The 24,153-nt window shown below is 39.3% G+C and overlaps 1 protein-coding gene across 1 annotated transcript in view; it reads right to left on the reverse strand.

Moving 5' to 3' along the window:
- Positions 1–24,153, reverse strand: part of LOC123516414 (26S proteasome non-ATPase regulatory subunit 2-like) — a 105,811-nt gene that overhangs the window by 22,610 nt on the left and 59,048 nt on the right. Inside the window, exon 7 of the mRNA XM_045275678.1 lies at positions 7,651–7,858. Coding sequence (XP_045131613.1) covers positions 7,651–7,858 — 208 coding nt within the window. The remainder of the gene's footprint in view (positions 1–7,650; positions 7,859–24,153) is intronic.

The raw sequence follows: 24,153 nt of genomic DNA on the forward strand, positions 1-24,153 counted from the left end.
CTACCTAGATAAAGGAATGATGAAGATACTATGCACTTTAATAAGACATCCAGTTAGAATATGCAGCTTGCGCATGTGAAGAAAAATGTGAAGAAGGTGGAAAGGGTACAGAGGCTGGCAACAAGGATGGTACCAGGACTCAGGGAGTTAGACTATGAGGAAAGGCTGAGGGAACTGGGGCTGACCACATTAGAAGAGAGAAGAACAAGGGATGACATGATAACTATGTATAAATTGGTGAACAAAATTGACATATTGGACAGAGAATTGATAAAGGTGACCACAAGTAATCATCTCCAAGGACGTAGGACATCTGTCTAAATGACGTGAGAAAATACAGTTTCCCGCATCGTAGTATTGATAAGTGGAATAAACTGAGCAGTGATGTCGTTGACGCAGTGTGTGTCAATCAGATGAAAGAGATATGACAGGAGTGACCAAGGAGGCAGGACACAGAGAGCTTAGCTCGGGCCCTGTAATACACAAATAGGTAAATAGATAAATACAGTAAAGTCCCAGGTTACGTCAGTCTCAAGTTATGTCAAACTCGTAGTTATGTCAGTCCACTATAAGGCAATTTAAGATTAAAAAAATTGAAAATTTATAAATCGTAAAGCGCGGGATTTATTGTTATTGTTGGTGGTTACCCATCACACCACCCGCCTCATGCTTGAATACAATAACACCCTATCTCAGTTCCACCACACCGTCGCCCCTGGCAAGAGTGTTATCCTACTTCTGTGTTTACTGACTCAAGTTCTTAGTATCTTGCTCAATGGCACCAAAGAGAAAACTCCTTAGTAACAGCAGTGATGCTAAGAAAAGGAAAACCATTACGCTACAAGAAAAAGAGGACATAATCAAAAGACATGAGAATGGAGGCAGCAGCTGTGTGTGAGGGAGGGAAGAAGAAAATAGGAAGCCTGTTAACATGACAACGGGGAGGTTGACGACCTTGAGGGCTCGCACACCCATCACAACAATAAAAACTCCGGAGCCTTCGCCTGGGCCACACGACACTCGCAGCTCACTTGCACCGTCTGCGCCTGTCTGCTGATCCCTATTGCCCTTTCCTATTGCATTTCCTGTCCCGCTGCCCACGCTTCTACTCCCACTGCACTGGACTACGCTCCCAGCTGTCCGCCCTGGGCGTCACAACATTCGACCTGCCCACCCTCCTGGCAGCCTCAGGCGTCCACCCCTCTCGGCAACCTACAGTCCTTCACGTTCGTGGCCCTAATCAACAACAAAAACAAGCTTGTGTTTCATATTCCTATATAGTTGTAAATAATATAACAATATAACCTTTAACTTACCTGAATGACCATAAACAATGATTGGTTGAAAACTCGATAATATGCTTTGAAATGTACAAAAACTCGAGTTACGTACAAAATTGACTTACGACATGTTTCAGGAACGTAACTCTGACATAAACCGAGACCTTACTGTATTAATAGATTTAGAAGAACAGTGGCCATCTACCACAGCTGCAATAGAATGGTCGTAAAGGAACCTTGAAACAAAGTTCAAGAGAAGACAGAAACCGTAGGAGGGCAGTTTGGAAATCAAAAAGCTTTGTGCCAGACTCTATCATAAGCTTTTGATATGTCTTACATGATAGCAAAAGTTTCACCAAAATCTCTAAAAGAGGATGACCAACACTCAGTAAAAAAAAAAAAAAAAAAAAAAAAAAAAATCACCAGTAGAGCAACCTTGATGAAAGCCATAATGGCAATCAGATAGAAGATTGTGAAGTGACATACAGCAATACTCCGCTTAATGAACATGATAGGGGGTGTCAAAGCTGTTCAAAGAACAAAAATTCGTTAAGCGGACATAATTTTCCCATAGGAAATAATGGAAATAGGGGGGATCTGTTCTGGGCTGGTCCCCAACATACCACATGGGTTAAAAAAAATTATGTATATGTTTTGCAGTGTATTGGGCCACCGGTGTACCACTTCTTTCATAATGTCATATAAGTCATTGAAAGTTAAAGGAGCTATGTACAAAGTCTCTCATTGATAGCTCCACTGTAATTTGTGCAGGAGTGGATCAAAGTTCGCCACGGTGAGGCAGAGTGTAGCATATTGCACTAACGCGGGTAACATGTTTAAGCAGCGAAAACACGTTAAGCGGAGCAGAAATACAGGTCAACCTCTTCGTACTGTGGAGCAGGAGAGAGTGAGACAGAGGCAGCCAATACCAGCACCAGGAGCTGGATACAAGATTCTTTAACAACGTCAGAGCAACATCCTGCCACAAAATGGCATCCATGAATACTTGGAGGGACGGTGACGAGGTTGCTATCAGGTTGCTCTGAGGTTGCTGGGAACACCACCTCTGGAGGTGGTGTTACTGTCTTATATACGTATTTATGTTCACAAAACAACATTTCTATTAGCTTTTTACAAACCTTGCCCCCAAGAAAAAATTGTTTTGTAATGCATAAAGTGAAATCTTACATGGAATACCAAAAGATAAAACAGAGATGAGATCGGTCACAGACGAGGCAGAGACTCGCGGCCACTTGGCCGCTTTTTCTTCTTCTTGTGACTCTTTTAGCTTGCATGTTGCTTTCACCACGATATTAAATTCATGTTTCCACTCCTGTATTGCCTGCTATAATGGATATCATATCTTAGTATTCATATACGCTCATGCTACGAGGATAACCTCGACTCTGTGGCAGTGAGTGATAATGAATTACTAATGAAATAACATGGTATTTCATTAGTAATTCACTATCACTCAGTGCCACGGAGTCAAGGTTATCCTCGTGGCATGAGCGTATATGAATACTAAGATATGATATCCATTATAGCAGGCAATACAGGAGTGGAAACATAAATTTAATATCTTGGTGAAAGCAACACACAAGCTAAAAGAGTCACAAGAATAAGCGGCCAAGTCATCCGCCTCTGTGGCGATCTCTCTCTGCTGGTATTCCATGTATTCACTATCTTGAGGCAAGGTTTGTAAAAAGCTAATAGAAATGTTGTTTTGTGAACATAAATGCATATATAAGACAGTAACACCACCTCTCAAGGTGGTGTTCCCAGCAACCTCAGAGCAACCTCGTCACCGTCCCTCCAAGCGTTCATGGATGCCATTTTGCAGCAGGAGGTTGCTATGACGTTGTTAAAGTTTCTTGGAACTAGCACTTTAGGCGGGCTACCAACCTCCACCCGCCAACAGCAACGAATCTTTGTGGATGCTATTTTACAAAGATTGGAATGTGAGCAGGAGGTTGCTATGGAGGTTGTCTGTACCAACATAGACAACAACCAGATTCTTGGATGCAGCCCCAGGAGCACTAGAGACAGGTGGGGAGCCAGCCAATTACAGCAAAGCTGCCGTGTTCGGTCCCTCACCCGGCAAATTCAAACCCAGAAAATTCGCTAAAACAGATGTGGTTGTACATTATGCGGACTTTTTGGTCTAACTTTATATAGTATGTTAAACCGGAAATTTGTTAGACGAACTTTCGTTAAGTGGAATATTACTATATTTAAGAATCTTCCTATTGAGAATAGATTCAAAGACTTTAGACAAGCAAGAGATTAAAGCTATAGGACGGTAGTTTGAGGGATTAGAACGGTCAACCTTTTAACATGTCCAGCCCCACTGATGGCTGAGAGCCGTCGCGTATGTATGTAACGCTCAGTCCCGTTGACGGCTCTCAGCCGTCGCAAGTTCTCTACCCTGTATCTTCGTACATAATCGTCTTAGGTTTGTAATCTTCACACACGTTATGAGTCAACGGGGCAAGTTTACACTACTTGGCAAGTTACCTACAGGTCCTCACTTGTCACTCACAGCAGGAAATATTCGCGCACCGACAGTTCAGGCTTTGTACTGATGTGGATAGACATGGCTGACTTCCCACGCCGCCCGAGGCAGGAGAAGAGAATTCTTTCTCTTGCTGAGGCAATAGATATGGTGTTAGAGTCAGATGAGTACGTTGACAGTGCCTCATATGACTCTTCTGGGGAGGAATACGTCCCTAGAGCAGAGGATCTGGAAGAAATGGAGCCTCCAATTTTACCATCGTCCTGACGTGGTTCCGGTGTGAGTGCATGCTCATACCCTTGATCTCCACCACCTCCACCATCATTACAACTACACTCAGATGATGATACTGATGGCGATGGCGGTGACGAAGATGAAGATGACCCACTGAGCTTCCTATATTCGTTGGGGCTGCAGAAACAAGGTAAGAAGAGGGGACTTGATGGTGAAGTGTGTGGTGACGAGGCTAAGACATTGCCGATGCCTCGATTGCCTTCTCTAACATTACCTCCCATCTCTCCTTTGAAAAACACTTCCAAAATCTACCAAGAACAAAGAGCTTCACAGGAAAATGGTAATGATGAAGAGATAAAGTATGCAGCTAAGCCCGTATCAACATCGATTAGACGCTGTCTCTATGGTAAAAAAATGACATCATGACTTCCTTCATGAATCAACATCACCACATGTTGCTAAAACAACTGATGCTCTATTCAAGAACATCCTAACAAAGCAATAATATATTATATGTATAAACCACTGCCTGATGTGTGATACTGAAGGACGGGCAACGCTACACCTCCCTTCCTACCACAGACTGGATGACTTGTGGAGCATAACTCTCTCTACTGAGTGCTAAATGGCTACTGTGAGTGGTTTCATGTACTTCAGGTGTTATAACTTTGGGATTCCAATAGATTTCCGGGAAAAAAAAAAAAAAAAAAAAAAGGGAAGGTAGAAGTCAACAGACATAGTTGAAAGAGTTTGGCCAGGCAAGGTGCAAGCAAGGAAGCACAGTTTTTGAGAACAATAGGAGGGACCCCATCAAGTCCATAAGCCTTCCGAGGGTTTAGGCCAGAGAAGGCATGGAAAACATCATTCCAAAGATCTTTAATTGTAGGCATGAAATAGTCACAAGGAGGAGGAGAGGGAGGGATAAGCCCAAAATCATCCAAGGTGGAGTTGTTAGCAAAGGTTTGAGAGAAGAGTTCAGCTTTAGAGACAGATGAGATGCCAGTGGTGCCATCAATATGAAATAAAGAAGGGAAAGATGAAGAAGCAAAATTATTTGAGATATTTTTGGCCAGATGCCATAAGTCTTAAAGGGAGTTTCAGTTTGAAAGATTTTGACATTTTCTATTTAAGAAGGAGTGCTTAGCAAGTTGAAGAACAGACTTGGCATGATTCCAGGCAGATATATAAAAAAAAAACCATGAGATTCAGGAGATAGAAGGCTCAAGTACATTTTGTGGGCAACCTCTCTATCATGTATAGCACGAGAACAGTCTGTGTTAAACTAAGGTTTAGAAGGTTTAGGTTGAGAAAAAGAATGAGAAATGTACACCTCCATGCCAGACACTATCACCTCTGTTATGCATTCAGCACACAAAGATGGGTCTCTGACACGGAAACAGTAATCATTCCAGGGAAAATCAGCATAATACCTTCTCAGGTCCCCCCAACTGGCAGAGGCAAAATGCCAAAGGCACCTCCGATTTGGGGTATCCCGAGGAAGGACTGGAAAAATATGACGATACAAAACTGAGATTTTGATCAGAGGAGTCAAACGGAGAAAATAAGGTAACATCATAAACAGAAGGATTAGAGGTAAGGAAGAGATCAGGAATGTTGGGAATATCTCCAAGACAGTAAGGAATATGAGTAGGGTGTTGCTCTAGGTCATGGAGGATAGCAAAGTTGAAGGCTAGTTCACCAGGATGGTCAGTAAAGGGAGAGGAAAGCGAAAGCTGGTGGTGTTTATTCTGTGCCCCTCGGATGCCAAGTGGAGCAGCTATTCAAAGTGGTGACAACTGAATGTGGCTTGCGTGCATGCTGCCATTTGAAATAATGGTTTTAACCGCTGGCCGCACAGTTGTGTGGTCGGAAAAATGTTCCCATCCCCCACTACTTGCCACTATTTTTTGGTCACCACAAAAAAAGTGGCCCATGTGTATGCATCCATAAAAGTGTGTGTTCCATTTTGACCTTTTTTTTTTTTTTTTTTTTTTTTTTTTTTTGTGGTGGCCACTGACCACAGAAAAGTGTCTCATGTGCACTTAAACTAATACTGTCAGTTTCACTGTTTTCTATTTCTTTTCCAGGATCATAATCCAAATCATACTCATCTGGAGAGTCTTCCAGTACATCCTCACTATCTATCCATAGTTATGATAATCATCGTCACTGCTACACAAGGAAGCAGACGCTATTATCTTTAGCCATATATACAAGTCTCTCTAAGGCAGACGGTAGACAACTGATGTTCTTGGGTGGACTATTGGAATAATATTCATACTTTCAAACAAAATAATAATGATTGGTTTTAGTTTCTGCATGAAATATGAACTCCAATATTGATTAGCTAATGGAGGGGAAAGGGCATGTGATGCAGAGGTGGCTAAAAATAGCACCTCAAGCATTTGTTTTTTTGGGGGCAGAAAGTTGCCACTACGTGGGGCCTGAAGAGACAAAATACGCACTCAGGGCTTAATAATACATATCAGTGTATTAGTGTGATACGCACATACCAAAGCCGTAATGTGCAGTACCACAAGGTCGCTTCTGCACATGGTATGCACATATCACAAAACAGTCTTGCAGTAAGGAAGGAGTTAAAGGTCCGTTGCTGGGCTGAATCTTTTCAGTTGTCTTCCTCTTGCTCCTGCTGGATCTTCTCTGCCCTGACCTCTTGGTCATGGCCTTTCCATCAAAACAAATCTGCTATCCTTGCTACCGTTATGTCATCACCACATTTTACCTTTCATACAGGGTCACGAATAACAATACGTAAGACTTACTTTTTCACTTCTTGTAATTAATATACTTTTTTGTCCCCATATTTTATCATTATTTCAATTTCATCAAATTGACTCCCAGCACTATTATAAACCATCAATTCCTAATCCCCAACTACAATTAAGAACAAGGTAGGCTTAATGGAGAGAAATGTCCCTTGGATGGTGGAAGGACAGAGTAAAGAAGTACTGTATCAAGATGATGTTGATATAGGTCAATAGTTTTAACAAGCAGGAAGAGTATGTCTGGAAAAGGAGAGGTAGAAGCACATTGTCATGGTCAGCTTCTTTGGAGTAGGTTCCTAGAGGGAATGAGGTAAAAGTTAGATAGATAGATGGATGGAATAAACCTGCTCCAATCATTCAATTAACATTTAAATATGGTTCCTATTCTCCAAAATAAATAAACAAATTGATAAAATATTAATAACAATAAAAGAATGAATTCCTTTAACAGCCCCGATACAATCAGTATCTGCATTCGTCCCATATTTCAGTCTGGCCGCTTCACATTAATAAGGTTAGGAACGTCAGAAACACACTGCCTCTTTTCAGGAGATAGATCTAACTGACTATCTCACACATGCCTCTCATACCAAAGCTCTTTCCAAAATCTTTGCATCTCGTTTTTACTTTTAACAATGGTCTTATTTACTGCATCAGACCTATGAATTCTACTTAAAAACTTTGTTGTCCATCTTTCCACTAAGGTAACAAAAACTTATCTATGCAAAATTGCTGGTGAATTTACATCAAAACATTCAATATTCAATACTGACCTTCATAAAACTAATAAAGCTACATCTTAAAAAAAATACTCAAAGGGAAAACAAAGTATTACCATGCTCTTTGTTTTTGTAGAACCATTTGTTTCCATCCTCAGTCAGTAATTTGTCAGTTCCAAAGGCAGCATTTACAAAGCCATTTACAAAGGAGGAGGCCAAATTCTGACGAGCTGAGTCCACCTGCCCAGGCCCAAATGTAGGACGGTTGTTCTCTAAGTGGGATTTGTAAATATCCTCTGGAGTCTTGGGATCCATGATGTCCAACTAAAAATAAACAGGAAATAATAACTTTATTAAAAAACATGAAAAATCTCAAGATTATATAATGCCCAACTTTTCTAAATTCATAACTATATCCACACAGAGAGAGAGATGGAACCAAGTAGCGCTGCCAGGCATATGGCAGAATCAAAACATACTCCGAGTGATAACCAACGCTTTATATTGTCAGATGATACTATGGAAAAGGATTTCTCGGGTTTCAGGGATGAACAAGGTAATATGAGAAGGCTTATTAATGTAGAAAGAGAATTAGGATATATGAAGGAGGTGATGTCCAGTCTCATGGACAAACAAGACTATGTTAGCATGTCCTTTGTTTTTCCCATACTCCCTTTCTGTCTGACGTCACGTCCTTCCCCTGAGTCCTCGCTCGCCGCCGCCTGAGGCGACACGCTACGCCTCCTGCCTCTCGTTTCGCTCGGTTTACACTTGTTGTGTATTGTGCTACCGTAAATACACTTTCATAATGGACTCAGGTGTCTCCATGCTACCCCTGTTTTACGACAACTACCACATAAACGGTAGCAGCGGTGAAGGCCAGTGATATGCGAGTGACTCATGAGGACTGTGCCGGTGACGCCATGGTGTAGACTGTAGAGACAAGATGGCCGCTCCTGCCTTGTCTCGCCCGTTGTTGTGCCTAGTGGCTGTTGTCTCTGCCTGCTGTTTTACGTAGGCTTCTCAACGTTTGGATCTTCCTACAGCTACGGGAATGTCAGCTGTTTCTTGCTGTATTGTGCCTTGCTGTCTCCAGCCTCCTGCAGCTCTGCCTTGTCTGCTGTATTTTGGCCTGCCACTGCCTGCTGTCTCACGTGGGCTTCTCGACGCTTGGATCTTCCTACCTACAGCTTCGTTCGCAAGTTTCTGCCTGCACCTTCCTCCCTGCTGTCTGCCTGATAGACTGCTGTGCTCTTACGTAGTCTTGTGATGCCACGTGCATTTTCCTGCTACGCAGCGAGTCGTCACGCATTCCTTCGCTCTCGTGAGCTGTGCTTCAAGACGCCACCTGTCAGCCCCTCCGCCACCCCTCCAGCTTCTGCCGTCTTTTGTATAACATACTTTTGTGCTTGCTGTGAGTTTTTTTTTTTTTTTTTTTTTGGCGATTACAGTGTGTTTTCCCGCCAAGGTCCGTCCTGGCGCCATCTTATGCTTCTCAGCTACTCCACACCTCATCTGACGCTCCCTTCTACACAGATACGTTGGGTTAGTTCCTTCAGGGAAAGTCAGTGAGTTTGTCTTGTGGTGTTTATTGCATTTTAATCTGCTTTTTCTCGCCTTGGCGCCATTAATTCTAGCGTCTTCCTGTGTCTCTTAATGTTTGAATGTTTCAGCTTCTCCCATTGGCTGTGGGACGCTGCTACTGTATCTTGTGCTCTGATTGGCTCCTGTCTGGCCGCCATCTTGATATTTTCCCGGGCTCTTCGGTGATTCGTTACGGCACCTTGCCCTTGTCTCAGATTGGCTATCACAGCCGCGGATGCTTTAAATGTCTTTGTAGCCTAGTACCATATGTTTTTCCTGTGTGTAGGCTTACTTTTATATTATATTACCCTTGCAGCCTCATAAGCTCAATTATTTGATGCATTTTCTTTAATTTGCTAGTGCTACAGTTTTTTGTGCATTATTATTTTATTACTCCTTGAGTGACCTTGGAATTTTTCTGTTTCTTTGTTTCCTGCTTTCTTCTATTGCTTTCTGCTTATACTTCATTGTTTTCTCTCTGCATTTTCTGTCTGCCCATGCTATTGGCTAGTTATTTTATTTTCAGTATTATTTTTCTTACACTACCTACGATTATTTTCCTGTGAATTTTTTTTTTTTGATTTTTTTTTTTTTTTTTTTTTTTGTTTGTGTGATTTTCATTATATTTTTGTATGTTCATGCCTGGATTTTCATCGCAGACTGAGACTACTGCTGCATCTGATGATGAAATGTCTGTCTGATGTGTTTTCATTGCTGCTGATACTCCAGCCAGTGTATGGTGTATGGTAATGTATGTCATTGTGTTCCATTGAATACTTATTGAGTGTATTTCAGTATAACCACTCTAGTGAATTATGTTTGAGTATCTCATGCTTGATTTGCATCTTGTCCCAAGTGTTGTTATATTTATTTTTATAATTGTACCATCTCTAATTTTTTTATTCAGTATTGAAATCACTGCATGAAGTTTTCTCAGCAGTACTTCCATGTACTTTTGATACCAATTGCAATGCCTGGTGTATTATGAAAAACTAATATTTTTGCCCGTCCTAGCTTGACTGTGCTGTGCTCTGTACTCCACTTTTGCTACGCGATGTACTGCCCGAGTGCGTGTTTTTTTTTTTTTTTTTTTTTTTTTTTTTTTTGAGTGAGCCCTGGACGTAGTTACTTCCATTTTGCTTCAGAGTGTAACTATAACACCTTACTTTATTGCTGTTTTTACTTATTTTATTTTTTATGTTGCTACGCTGTGGTAAGCTTTATTCTTGCACCATGTCTTCTCATGATAATAACACTACTACTACCACAGTTGCTACTGTCACTACTATGACTACTACTCTTACTACAACTACTACTACTACTTCTACCCTTACTACATCTACTACTACAACTCCTACTACTACTGCCCCTCCTGTTCCTTCTACATTGTTTCAAAGCCCTGTGCTTGCTCCAACTTTTAAACTCTTACACCATGATCCTTCAATCCAGAAGTTTGGTGGTGATGACATCTCTCAGTATTCTCCTTTACAATTCTTGCAACAATGTGAAGACAGTATTTGCAACTCTAACATCACTTCAGGTGTTGATAAAAAACATTGACAATCCTCCACCTTTCTCTGCTAGTAATGGCTGGTTCTCAAGGTTAAAAAAGACACTGTTCAAGACACGATGTCTGGGTGAACAGCAGATTCATCTCCAGTGGAAAGTTTCATTTGTCTTGAAACAGAAGACTGAGGAACAATTTTGATCTCCATCAAATATTCTGAAACTGGGTTTCATGGAAACAACAACCAAAATCAACCATAATCGCCAGAAAGGAAGCTCAGAACAAAAGTAAGCTTCTGCTTCTGTGTTCTTTTACAGTTAATGCAACTGGAGACTGTAAATGAAGCCACTTGTTCTGTAGCACCCTTATTGTAACAAGGACATGAAAAATCTGAATGTTTTGAAATATAAAGTACAGCTTAAGAATGAATAAGCGTTTTACATTGTTTTCAATACCCTAGTTTAGCGATCCTCGAGTTACGCTTACACTCAGGCGCTATATTTTAAGAACGTTATCGCGTTGTAGCAAGCTTAACCTAAACTCAGTACTGTAATCTACTTGATTTCTCATCTAAAATTGCTTCCAAATTAAAAGAACATCCAGCTCAGTAGCACGTTGTAGCTTCCACTACTGCTACTTCACCTTTCAATTCTGCTAACCAGACTTCACAACCTAGTGCACCAGCTTCTGATAAGCAACATGCTGTGTATGCCTGTACTTACTGTCACAAACAGGGACATACCATTAAAAGAATAAAGTTTTTGTCTTGAAACAGAAGACTGACTGATTGACAGCAAATCATGAAATGCAGCGCGTTCTCCCTCAGCTCAGCGTCTTTCTCGCTATGAGTCTCTTCAAGACTTCCGTCATGTCACACGCTCTGTGCCCAGTTCGCATCCTCAGTGTGCGTTGATCGTCTTCTCGGCAGGGCAACGTCCTGCGTGCGTCCAATTCCTGAAAGACCACCTAAGTCTTGCCTTATTCATGGTCCAGGTAATCATTCTTCTGAAGAATGCTTTAAAATTCAACGCCTTCAGTGTCAGCAACATGTTACTGTGTCTTCACCACAGTCAAATTTTTACCAGTGCCAGCATTCTCCTCCCATAACGTAGACATTCTCTCAGACATGCCAGTCCCGTCGATTCCTACAGTTATTGCTGCAACGACACAACGTCTTCATTTGCAAATGTACACTTATAGCTCTCCCTCCACAGTTTGCATTGATACAGGAGCTGACTGTAACTTAGTAACAGAACGTGCTTACCAGCACCTTAATAAATTGTATGATGTTTCTCTATCAAAAGAGAACCAGATTTTTCATGCAGCTCAAGGCTCTCCTCTCAATATTATTGGTTCAGTAACTTTGCCTGTGTCCTTTCATAATCATGATTATACCTTTAATGTAAAATTTTTTGTAGTAACAAATTTTGTGTTGAACTGTGATGCTCTCTTTGGCTATGATGAGTTAGTTAAACATGATATTACAATACTTCCCCGTTATCATGCTGTCAGCCATAATGGATTCATGTATTATGCTTCAGACTCGCCTGTTTCTGTTCTTACAGTTGCCTCTGCACGTACATTTTGAACAGTCATGTCTACCTGCTTTTGACGAAGCACTGTTACCGCAGTGTACTCAGAATCCTTCATCCCCGCAGTCAAACTTAGCACCTTCGTCCCTGGAATCGAAACGTTCTGTCTCCTCGGATTGTTGTGCAGCTGTCATTGTTGGTGACCAGTTTATAGGTCCTACTTCAGCAACTAAAGTTCCAGTGCGTGTTCTTTGTGCCCCAGTTGGCTCATGCGTGATCTCACATCCTGATAGTGCCAGGATTCAGCGTTTAGCTTTAGAAGGTACACTCTCTACCATGCGATGTGGTCACCTTACTGATGCTTTAGTCACTAATCTCACAGGTTCGTCCATTACACTTAAAGATGGCATGCACCTTGGTTCCTTTAGTGTGATAGATGAAGCTTCTTTTCAGGATTCTCCACCTTTGATAGGAGCTGTAGATTCACAGTCTGCTAGTTCCTGCTCTTCAGCTGAACTGATCACTCAGTTGGAGGCACATGTCAAAGTTGCAGATTTTCCTGCAGAAGCACAGCGTCTCTATGACATTCTTGTAGCTCACAGACAAGCTATTACTTTACCAGGTGAATCTTTAGGTGTTACTGACCGTGTACAGCATTATATTGACCTTCAGCCTAACACGCGCCCTATCCATGTTCCATCTTATCGCTTGCCTCATTCTCAGCGTCAAGTAGCTCAAAAATTAGTGCAAGGCATGCTTGATGAAGGTATTATTCAAGAGTCGTACCCTCCATGGAACTCACCTCTCTTCCTTGTGCCAAAGAAAGATGGTTCTTACCGTGCAGTCATTGACTTTAGGAAAGTTAACCAAGTCACAATTCCTGACCATTATCCCTTGCCAGCACTTAGCACCATTTTACAGTCCATCGGTAAAGACAATACAGTATTCACAACACTTGACTTGTGGCTTTGTTGCCCCATGGGTCTTCGTAACTCTCCACTAACCTGCCAACAACTAGTAAATTCACTCTTCCAAGGTCTTATTGACAATGGTTTGTTTGTCTATCTTGATGATTTTAGTTTCTAAAGATTTAGACAGTCACTTTCACAAACTTGCTCTAGTATTACAGAAATTCATAGAAGCTGGTCTTAAGCTTAACATCACAAAATGTCAATTCTTGCGTTCTCGTATTGAATTTCTTGGCCATGTTGTGGATCGCCCTGGTATTCACACTACGAACGCTAAAGTCAAAGCTGTTCAAGACTTTCCTACCCCAACCACGACTAACAATGTCCGATCTTTCTTGGGATTAGTAGGATATTATCGTGCGTTCATTAAGAATTTTGCCACTATTGCGTCTCCACTAACGTGTCTTCTGAAGAAAGATGTTCCCTTTCATTGGGATGCAACTCATGACTACAGCTTCACTGTTCTTAACCCCTTCAATATGGTGACGCCTATGTGGGCGTCATGAAGCCCCAGTAGCAAATACGGTGACACCTATGTAGACGTCATATTCCTTTTCTGAGCTTTCTTCAGTTCAGTTGTCCCGTATAGTGTGTTGGATACCAACTACACACGCCGTATGCTGTCCTTGAAATCCTAGTGCTCCTCCCACCATCCTTGGCTCCACCAATCACTAAAGATAAGCTACATGTGTCCCGCCTTGTGTCTAAAATTACCCAATGGCATAGACTGTTCCCATCTCTCTCTCTCTCTCTCTCTCTCTCTCTCTCTCTCTTCTCTTCTCTCTCCCTTTCCTCCTCCTTCTTTTTCCCCTTCCTCTCGAAGATATGTTACATTCATGAAAACACACAACACACACACGGCCCGGTAGCTCAGTGGTTAGAGCGCTGGCTTCACAAGCCAGATGACCGGGGTTCGATTCCCCAAGGGTGGAGATATTTGGGTGTGTCTCCTTTCACGTGTAGCCCCTGTTCACCTAGCAGTGAGTAGGTACGGGATGTAAATCGAGTTGTGACCTTGTTGTCCCGGTGTGTGGTGTGTGCCTGGTCTCAGGCCTATCCCAAGATCGGAAATAATGAGCTCTGAGCTCGTTCCATAGGGTAACGTCTGGCTGTCTTGTCAGAGACTGCAGCAGATCAAACAGTGAATTACACACACACACATACACACACACACAAATACAAAAACAACAAATTTTCTAATCTCTCTCTCTCTCTCTCTCTCTTTCTTTCCCTCTCCTTCCTCCTCCCCTCTTCCTCTCGAAAGATAAGCTACATGCGTCCGCTTGTGTCTAAAATATTAGCAAATGTCACTCTCTCTCTCTCTCTTCTCTCTCTCTCTCCGAAGAGCAGTCCACTTTCTCTTGAGCGATATAGTGACTAAAAATGCAGCATAATACACAAAGCGACAAGTGATGACAAACTTACCCTTTCATTGGGGCACCACCTGTATATCATACATGCGGGCTACAACATCCACTGTTCTTAAATCAGCTCTTACACAAGCTCCAGTATTATAATTTCTTGACTACTCCTTGCCTTTTGTGATCTGTTCAGATGCATCGTCTCTAGGTATTGGTTCTGTCCTGATGCAACAAGTTCCGGGTAGTCGTCCCCAAGTCATTGCCTTCAGTCGTGTACTTAATGCTTGTGAATCACGTTATTCAGTAACAAATCTAGAAGCTCTCGCATTAGTTTGGTCTCTTACACATTTCCGTGACATCATTTATGGTTATCCAATTACTGTGTATACTGACCATGTTGCCGTCACACAACTTTTCAAAGGCAAAATTTATCTGGCCGTCTAGCTAGATGGTTCCTCACCATTGAAGAATTTAATCCTGACATCAAATACCTGCTGGGGGGTCGCGCTAATTTAGTAGCGGATGTGTTGTCCCGCAATGTTGCAGTTACTTCAATTACTCGTGTCAAATTTTTCCCTTGCTGAATTAGCCAATGCTCAGAAAAGTGATCCTACCTTGTCTAAAGTCATCCAGTGTTTACAGTTTGATGATCACTCTGTTTTGCCAAAATTGCCTGTTCCCCTTGTCTGAATTTAGCTTACAAGATGACATCTTGCTACGTAAAGTAATGATTGATGATCAACTAGTGACTCAACTTGTCATTCCAGATAGTTTGATTCCTACTGTACTGTCTCTTATTCACGATCTCCCTCACGCAGGTCATCCTGGTCGTGATAAGTCCATTGCAATGGCACGTACTAAATATTATTGGCCAAATATGTCACGAGACATCACTAATCATGTTTCTCAGTGTGTTGATTGTGCTCTCAATAAAGGAAATACCAAGACTGCTCCTATTCAAGAGTATCCTATTCCCGCATGTCCGTTTGAGACAGTAGCGATTGATTTGTTACAGCTCCCTCATAGCACACAAGGCTTTGTGTATGTCCTAGTATGCGTAGATCATTTCAGCCGATACACAGTACTCATTCCTTTCCAAAACAAATCTACTTCTAGCATTGCACATGCTTTTGTTTCTCATTTTATTTGCCCTTGCACTACTCCTTCAGTATTGCTTAGTGATAATGATGCAGAATTTAAAAATGAAGTGCTTCAGAAAATTTGTCAACAATTTCACATTACTCAAACTTTCATCACTGCCTACCATCCTGCTTCCAATGGATTGGTAGAGAGAACTAATCATAAAATTCTTACCATTTTGAGACATTTAGTGGGTAAATTTCACGAATCTTGGCAAGATTGGCTCCCTCATGTGAATGCTTGTATAAATGCCACTATCAATTCATCTACTGGTAAAACTCCAGATTCTATTGTATTTGGACATGATAAACGTTTCCCCTTTGACATGTTAGAGAAACCGCGTTTACCAGTATATTCTGTTGATGACTATGTTCAAAACCAAGCACAAGCTATGCAAATTATTCATGATAAAGTGCGTAGTACTCTCCAGTTGTCACGTACTCAAATGACTCAACGTCAACATGCAAAAGTTACTCCTGTCTCCTTTGACATTAACCCCTTCAATACGGTGACGCCTATGTGGCGTCGATGAAGTCCAGTAAAATCGATGGCGCCTTCGTGGCGTCATATTTCTTTTCTGAGCTTTCTTCAGTTCAGTTATCCTGTATAGTGTGTTGGATACCAACTACACACGCCGTATGCTATCCTTGAAATCCTAGTGCTCCTCCCACCATCCTTGTCTCCACCAATCACTAAGATAAGCTACATGTCCGCCTTGTGTCTAAAATTACCCAATGGCATAGACTGTTCCCATTCTCTCTTCTCTCTCTCTCTCTCTCTCTCTCTCTCTCTCCATTCCTTCCCTCCCATCTTTTCCTCCTATTTTTCTCCCTTCCCTTCCCCTCTCCCTCTCGAAGATAAGTTACATGTCCCGCCTTGTAACATTCGTGAAAAAACACACACACACACACACACACACAAATACAAAACAAATTTTCAATTCTCTCTCTCTTCTTCTCTCCTTTTGGTTTCTAATTTTTCCCCTCTTCCTTTGAAAGATAAGCTACATGCATCCCTTGTGTCTAAAATATTAGCAAATGTCATCTCTCTCTCTCTCTCTCTCTTTTTTCTAGAAGAAACGTTTCCACTTTCCTTGAAGGCGATATAGTGACTAAAAAATAGCAGCATAATACACAAAGTTGACAAGTATGACAAGCTTGCACAAGTTTCTCAGTTGTGTACCAAATGATATATCATACAGGCAGGCTTTTTCAACATCCGGCGCAAAGGGGTTAATGATGTAGTATTTAAATCTGCACCTGAACGACAGTCAAAATTAAACACTAAATTTTTAGGTCCCTTTTTGATCCAAGAAAAATTAACTGGAAATAAATTTAAAATTTTTTATTCTTCTGCTCAGATGTCAGAAGTTGTCCATGCAGACAGACTTAAAAAGAGTGATATTTGTGTTGCTATGCCTTCACCCTTACCTCTTCCACCTGTCTCGTCTAGCTCTGTGTCTTCATCTACTTCTTTACCTTCTTCGTCCTCGTACAATCTGCGTTCCAGAGCTAACTCCTTATAGATAATTTTTGTATGATGATTAGCTACATATGTAGTTCAAATGACAGTGATTTACATTTTGTATTTAATTATTTGTGTAATTTTTTTTCATGTACCATGATGATTTATTTTTTATGTACCATGATGATTTTTATGTCCCATGATGATTATATGTCAAAATATTCTTGATGAAGCTCATGATTACATGTAAATTTTTTTTTTTTTTTTTTTTATAAAGTGTATGCTTACATGATATTTTTTTTTTGATGATGATTAAATATTTATCAGCAGCTGATATCTATATGTATATATATATATATATATATATATATATATATATATATATATATATATATATATATATATATATATATATATATATATGTACTTCTTTCCATTGTGTAATGTTTTCGGGGGATGCCTCGAGAACTTACTATGACAACTTACTATAAGAACTTACTGTGTGCCATATTTTATGTTCTTATTAATTCTATTTAGTGATAAGTGATTACAGACCTTATAAACAGAACTCATATTTTTGTGAGTCATGTAACGAAAATTAATGAAGTGAAAACTTGAAAATTAATGAAAATAATTAATATTTTTGTGATTGATATGAAAATTTGAAAATTAATGAAAAGATTTTATATTCTTATGAGTGATGTAATGAAAATTAGTGAAAGAAGTAATATTTTTTAAAGTGATCAGATGACAATTACTAATATGACCATGTTTTTGTGAAAAATGAACATTCCAGTGTTGACCTCACAATTTTTTTTTAGATGAACTCTTATTTTATAGTGTTTATTTTTTTTTATGATTACCACCTTCAGTGCGGGGTTGCACTGTTGTGCGTGCCCGAACCATATGTTAGCATGTCCTTTGTTTTTCCCATACTCCCTTTCTGTTTGACATCACGTCCTTCCCCCCAGTCCTCGCTCGCCGCCGCCTGAGGCTGACACGCTACGCCTCATGCCTCTCGTTTCGCTCGGTTTTCACTTGTTGTGTATTGTGCTACCGTAAATACACTTTCATAATGGAATCAGATGTCTCCATGCTACCCCTGTTTTACGACAACTACCACATAATATAATACCTGGAGGAGGAACAGGAAGGATAAAGGGGGAGGAGAAGTGCTAATAATGGTTCATGATAATATATTTATGGAGGATATGCAATATGGTGAGGAAAAAGTGGAAGTAATGGGAGTAACAATAGAACAGAAGATTTGAAGATAAGAAAAAATTATAGTTATACATGTTCCACCAAAGACTAATACATGGGGATCAGAAGAACATAAAGATATGCAAAGAGAGGTGATAAAATGTCTAGACAGCATGATAAGAAGATATAGAAGAATACTCTTAGTTGGAGACTATCTGTAAAAAAATAAACTGGAGAGGGATGGAAGTAATGGATAATGCAGGGCAGTGGAGCGAGAAAGTGTTACAGTTGACTATGGTTAATACAATGGACCAGTGGGTGGAGGAGTAAACAAGGTACAGGGGGAGAAGAAGAACCATCGTTGCTTGAACTAGTTTTCACAAAGAAACCTAAGCCCCCTCCAATCATACAATATCTTAGTCCAATGGGAAGAAGTGAATATGTGACATTAGAGATGCAAATTCAGGAGGAAGATGAGATAAGTTACAACAAGGATTATAAAGGAGAGAGATTAAATTATGCAAAAACAGATTTTGAAACATTAAGGATTTATTTTGCTGATATTGAGTGGAGTAATATTATGTGCAGAAAGACTGTACAAGAAAAATATAATATATTCTTACAGAAATGCAATGAAAGAGTAAAAAAAGTTTATTCCTGTTTAAAGAGTTCAGAAAAAAATACATGCTTGGTACAATGCAAGCAAAAGAGGCAAAAGATAAACCATGGAAGAAACTCTTAAAGCAGGGAAATTACCATAACAGACAGCAGTACAAAGATGCTAGAAATGAATATATTAGAGTAAGGAGAGAGGAAGAAAGAAAGTTTGAGAAAGACCAAAGATGAACCCAAACTTTTCTACAAGTTTAAAATCGGCAAAACAAAGAATAAGGAAACAATTGAAAAAATAATCAAAGAAGGGAAGACATACCAAACAGAGAAAGAAATGTGTGAAATAATGAATGAGAACTTCAAAACATTATACACTGCAGAAGATGATTTCACAGAACCTAACAGAACATTGGATTGCCAAGGATTACAGGAGATTGCAGTGCACAAAGAGGATATTGGAAGATTAATGGATAAGATGGAAGTCAGAAAAGCAATGGGGCCAGATGGTGTATCATGCTGGGTGTTAAAAGAATGTAAAGAGCAATTACTGCATCCAATTTGGGAAATAATTACTACAAGTTCAATAAATGAAGGGAAAATTCCACTAGAGTGGAAGAGAGCCAACGTAATACAGTAATACTCCGCTTACGAAAGTTCGTCTAACGAATTTCCGGTTTAACATACTATATAAAGTTAGACCAAAAAGTCCGCATAACGTACAATCACATCCATTTTAGTGAATTTTCTGGGTTTGAATTTGCCGGGTGAGGGACTGAACGTGGCAACTTCGCTGTGATTGGCTGGCTCCCCACCTCTGTCTCTAGCGCTCCTGGGGCCGAATCTAAGAAGCTGGTTGTTGTCTATGTTAATACAGACAACCTCCATAGCAACCTCCTGCTCACATACCAACCTTCATAAAATAGCATCCATAAAGATTCGTTGCTGTTGGCGGGTGGAGGTTGGTAGCCCGCCTAAAAGTGCTCATTGGCTGCCACGAGCTAGATCTAAGAAACTTCAACAACGTCAGAGCAACCTCCTGCCGCAAAATGGCATCCATGAATACTTGGAGGGACGGTGACGATGTTGCTCTGAGGTTGCTGTGAACACCACCTGGTAGTCTTACTGTCTTGTATATGCATTTATGTTCACAAAACAACATTTCTATTAGCTTTTTACAAACCTTGCCCCCAAGAAAGGATTGTTTCGTAATGTATAAAGTGAAATCTTACATGGAATACCAAAAAATAAAGCAGAGATCAGATTGGCCACAGACGAGGCAGAGACTTGCGGCAACTGGGCCGCTTCTTCTTCTTCTTCGATACCGATACCCAAAAATTGGGCCGATACCGCCGATTCTGATACCGATACCAATGCATCGGTACATCTCTAGTAAATACAATGAGCTGATGTAATTTTTCTTTTATGTTATAATCTTGACATGTTTTAATTGTTACCAATGAATTATAAAGTAATTTAAAAAGAAATAAAAATGAGGGATATTAGGAGTAAAATTTGTGGTTGCGGTACCAATAATAATTTTCACCATTAGTTGTTCAATTCGGCTATCGCGTTTTCGGCTAAAGCGCAGCTATTTCGGCCCCAATTGAGCGCGATAGCAGAGGGTTAAGTGTATGTATATATATATATATATATATATATATATATATATATATATATATATATATATATATATATATATATACACCTAACCCTCGGCTATCGCGCCCAATTAGGCCCGAAATAGCCGCGCTATGGCCGAAAACTCGATTGCGGAATTGATCTCGGCGGGAAGGCGGTTTTGGCCAATGAGCGCTCACATATTCCATTACATCATGGCGGGGTGCGCGATAGCAGGAAACTGAGGTCGCGATAATGAAATTTTCGCGATAGCCGAGGGTTGACTATTTATATATAAATATATATATATATATATATATATATATATATATATATATATATATATATATATATATATATATATATATATATATATATATATATATATATATATATATATATATATATATATATATATATATATATATATATATATATATATATATATATATATATATATATATATATATATATATATATATATATATATATATATATATATATATATATATACACACACACACACACACACACACACACACATATATATATATATATATATATATATATATATATATATATATATATCAATCACTCGGCTATCGCGACTTCCGCTATCGCGTTTTATTGCTATCACACACCCATGAAACGCTGCTAAAATTTCATTATCGCGACCTCAGATGCCTGCTATCGCGCGCCCAATCATGACGTCATGGGATATCTAAGCGCTCATTGGCCAAAACCGCCTTCCCACCAAGATCAATTCGGCTATCGCGTTTTCGTCTATAGCGATGCTATTTCGGCCCCGATTGGGCGCGATAGCCGAGGGCCGAAATAGCCGCGCCATAGCAGAAAAAGCGATAGCCGAATTGATCTTGGCGGGAAGGCGGTTTTGGCCAATGAGCGCTCAGATATTCAATGATGTCATGGCGGGGCGCTCGATAGCAGGCATCTGAGGTCGCGATAATGAAATTTTAGCAGCTTTACATGGGTGCGCGATAGCAATAAAACGCGATAGGCCAAGCCGCGACAGCCGAGGGTTGACTGTATATATATATATATATATATATATATATATATATATATATATATATATATATATATATATATATATATATATATATATATATATATATATATATATATATATATATATATATATATATGTGTGTGTGTGTGTGTGTGTGTGTGTGTGTGTGTGTGTGTGTGTGTGTGTGTGTGTGTGTGTGTGTGTGTGTGTATATATATATATATATATATATATATATATATATATATATATATATATATATATATATATATATATATATATATATATATATATATATATATATATATATATATATATATATATATATATGTATGTGTGTGTGTGTGTGTGTGTGTGTGTGTGTATATATATATATATATATATATATATATATATATATATATATATATATATATATATATATATATATATATATATATATATATATATATATATATATATATATATATATATATATATATATATATATATATATATATATATATATATATATATGTGTATTTACCTAGTTGTAGTTTTACAGGGCCTGGGCTTTATGCTCGTGTGGTCCCGTCTCCATATCTACACTTATCCAATTTTTCTTTAAAACTATGTACACTCTTTGCTGATACCACTTCCTCACTCAAACTGTTCCAAGTCTCAACACATCTTTGGAAACTAAATTTTTAACATCTCTCAGACATCGTCCCTTCCTTAGTTTCTTACTATGCGATCTTGTGCTTCTAAAGTCATATTCTTCTCTCAGGATCAGTTTCTCATTATCCACTTCATCCATTCCGTTAATCAATTTATAAACTTGTATCAGATCCCTCTCTCTTCTCTGCTCCAAGGTTGGTAGATCCATTGCCTTTAGTCTCTCCTCATATGCCATCCCTTTAAATTCTGGAACCATTCTTGTAGCCATTTTTTGTAGTCTCTCTAATTTTCTTATGTGTTTCTTTTTATGGGGAGTCCACACAACTCCTGCATATTCCAATCTAGGTCTTATTTTAGTACTTATCAATTTCTTCATCATTTCCTTGTCCATATAGTGAAATGCTACTCCAATATTCCTTAGCAAATTATACGTCTCTCTGAAAATTCTATCAATATGGCTAACCGGTTGATTATTTTCTTCCATTGTCACTCCCAAGTCCTTTTCCTTTTTTACTTTTTCTAGTTCTACTCCATCTCCCATCTTATAGATTCCCACTGGTCGTCTTTCACTTTTTCCCATTTCCATGACATGGCTTTTGTCCACATTGAATTCCATCTCCCATTTTTTGCTCCATTTCCAGATCTTGTTTAAGTCTTCCTGTAGTATTTCACAATCCTCTTTTGTTTAATGACTCTGCACAGTTTCGCATCGTCCGCAAACAGATTTATGTAGCTGTTCACTCCCTCTGGCATGTCATTTATATATACGAGAAAAAGTATTGGTGCCAATACTGACCCCTGTGGCACTCCGCTGTCTACTGTTCTCCACTTGGACTTCATATCTTTAACTATCGTCCTTATTTCTCTCCCATTAAGTAATTCTTCATCCATCTCAATGTGCTTCCTTTTAAGCCACCCTTCTCCTCTAACTTCCATAGTAATCTTTCATGTGGCACTTTATCAAAAGCCTTTTTTAGATCTAAATAAATACAGTCAACCCATCCCTCTCTCTTTGTACTTTATCAACTATTCTAGAGTAGAAACTCAATAAATTTGTCACACATGACCGACCTTTTCTAAAACCAAATTGGCTATTTGATAATATTTTGTTGTCTTCAAGAAACTCGATCCATTGCTTCTTTATTACTTTTTCACACATCTTGCATATTACACTAGTTAGTGATACCGGCCTGTAATTTAAAGGTTCTTCCTTCCTTCCGCTCTTATATATGGGAACCACCTCAGCTCTTTTCCACTCCACTGGCACTGTTCCATTTTCTATTGAGCATTTTATGATGTTGTATATTGGACTTGCTAGTTCTTCCCTACATTCTTTCAGTATTCTGCCTGAGACTTCATCCGGTCCCATTGCCTTTTCCTCATCCAATTCCGTCATCAACTTTTTATTTCAAGCTTGGTTACTTTAATCTCTTTCATATAGACAGTCTCTCTATTACCCTGTGGTCTTTCAAATTTGGATTCCTTAGTAAAGACCTCATGAAATTTACTATTTAACAGTTCTGCCATACTTTTGGGTCTTCCACCATTCCGTTTTCTCCTTTTAACCTTTCTATTGTTTCTTTTTGTCTTATTTTTCCATTTATGAATCTGTAGAACAATTTTGGTTGTTCCTTACATTTTTCGACAATGTCCTTTTCATAGTTCTTTTCTTCTTCCTTTCTCACCTTAGCATATTCATTTCTTGCTGTTTTGAAGTTTTCCTTATTTTCTGGATTTCTGTTTCTTCTCCACCTTTTCCATGCTCCATCTCGTTTCTCCTTTGCCCTAGCACATCTTGCATTAAACCAATCTTTCTTTCCTTCTTCTTTAGGTCTATATTTCGGAACATATTCCTGACCCCAGTTTTGTATATTTCCAAAAATAAGTTATATTTCTCTTGAACCGTTAATGAGTTTTCCATCTCCTCCCAGTTTACGTTTTAAA

The sequence above is a fragment of the Portunus trituberculatus genome, chromosome 41 (genome assembly GCF_017591435.1).
Source record: "Portunus trituberculatus isolate SZX2019 chromosome 41, ASM1759143v1, whole genome shotgun sequence".
In the NCBI taxonomy this organism is placed as follows: domain Eukaryota; kingdom Metazoa; phylum Arthropoda; class Malacostraca; order Decapoda; family Portunidae; genus Portunus; species Portunus trituberculatus.